This window comes from Colobus angolensis, unplaced genomic scaffold (assembly GCF_000951035.1).
Source record: "Colobus angolensis palliatus isolate OR3802 unplaced genomic scaffold, Cang.pa_1.0 Scaffold26, whole genome shotgun sequence".
Lineage (NCBI taxonomy): Eukaryota > Metazoa > Chordata > Mammalia > Primates > Cercopithecidae > Colobus > Colobus angolensis.
In genome coordinates, this window is record NW_012115821.1 from 2,899,215 (window position 1) to 2,900,448 (window position 1,234).

Genomic DNA, 1,234 nt, shown 5'->3' on the forward strand with positions numbered 1-1,234 from the left:
CTCTCATTTTTCTTCCCCGCGGTTGGCAAATTTTCCCCGTCCTCTTTCCCCAAGGGGCCCCCTCAAGTCTTAGCCCTTGGTGCAGAAAAGGGGACCCCAGGTTACTGCGGCCTCGCCCTGCGAACAAGTTTCCACTGGCTTGGCCGCTTGCAGAATTGCCAGGGCAGGCGCTGAGTGTGGTCAGAGAGCCTCTCTACATCCCGGAATCTTGCACCTCGAGGCCCCTCCGTGCTCTCCCCAGATCGGTGTCCCGGGTAGGGGGACTCCACTTACCCCACAACGGAAATCATCATGGCAGCCACCACCAGGTAGTTGGTCTGGTAATAGAGCAGGTTGCTCACCACGCGGTTGTTCCATTTGGAAATGTCCCTGAAGTCTGGCCGGGCAAAGCGATCGGAACCCGGGAAGAAATCGTCCCAGGCGCGGAGTGGGGCGATATTAACGTCCATGTTCTCAGCTTCGCGTTCTTCGCCTCAGGAATCTGGCGGCGGCGGCGGCGGCAACCGATCAGCTGAGCTGAGTTGAAGAGTTGACAGCGGCTCTGTCTCGATCGGCTTTGCGGTTGGCAGACAGCAGAGCAAAGGAAATTGGGAGTGGGCGGGCGTGTTTGCTTGTCTTTACTTCTTGATTGGCTCTTGGTTGGGTATAGGAAAACAGGGACCTCAAGACAGAACAAGGTACTAAGTGCAGAATAGAGATGAAACGACAGAAAGCAATCAGCGGAAATCCTCTGTCTGAAGCGAGGTAGCAATGCCTTCTCTAGCAGTCCGAATACCAGCTGCCTCCTTTGAAATACCGTTTTTGAAGGTTTACCTGGGATTGTGCTCTCTGACTTACAGAGAAAAATTTTGGCAGCTGTGCAGATGCCAATCTAAGCGAAATGAAATGGAAGGCAACTATAGTGTTACTGGAGAATGAGCTGCTTTTGAAAACTAACCTCTACACATCTGAATGCAATTCCCATGTTTTCTCTGTTTCACCATGAGTCACTATGTGTGAAATCAGATTGGCAAAACGGGAAAGAAGGTCATGTAGAACAGAAGGGCTGGTTTGTTTTTTTCACTTCTCTTCTTTGTTCTCCATCTCTGTTCTCTTGAGGCTAAATTGTTGGACTGCTGTGCCATTCTGATAAAGTGATAAAGTAGGCACTCTGGCCACTTCAGCCCTCAGCTGGGCACGTTGCTTACATTTTAAAGCAAACAGTTGTCTGCAGTGAACTAGCTGTTATGCATCT

General features: G+C 50.8%; 1 protein-coding gene across 2 annotated transcripts in view; it reads right to left on the bottom strand.

The window, feature by feature from the left end:
* ARL6IP5 (ADP-ribosylation factor-like 6 interacting protein 5) overlaps nucleotides 1-947 on the bottom strand; it is a 22,116-nt gene extending 21,169 nt beyond the window's left edge. Inside the window, exon 1 of one of the 2 annotated variants that reach the window (XM_011947158.1) lies at nucleotides 274-947. In XM_011947158.1, coding sequence (XP_011802548.1) covers nucleotides 274-449 — 176 coding nt within the window. In that variant the 5' untranslated portion in view covers nucleotides 450-947. The remainder of the gene's footprint in view (nucleotides 1-273) is intronic. The other variant, XM_011947159.1, reaches the window with a different exon arrangement.
* Nucleotides 948-1,234: the final 287 nt, after the last annotated feature.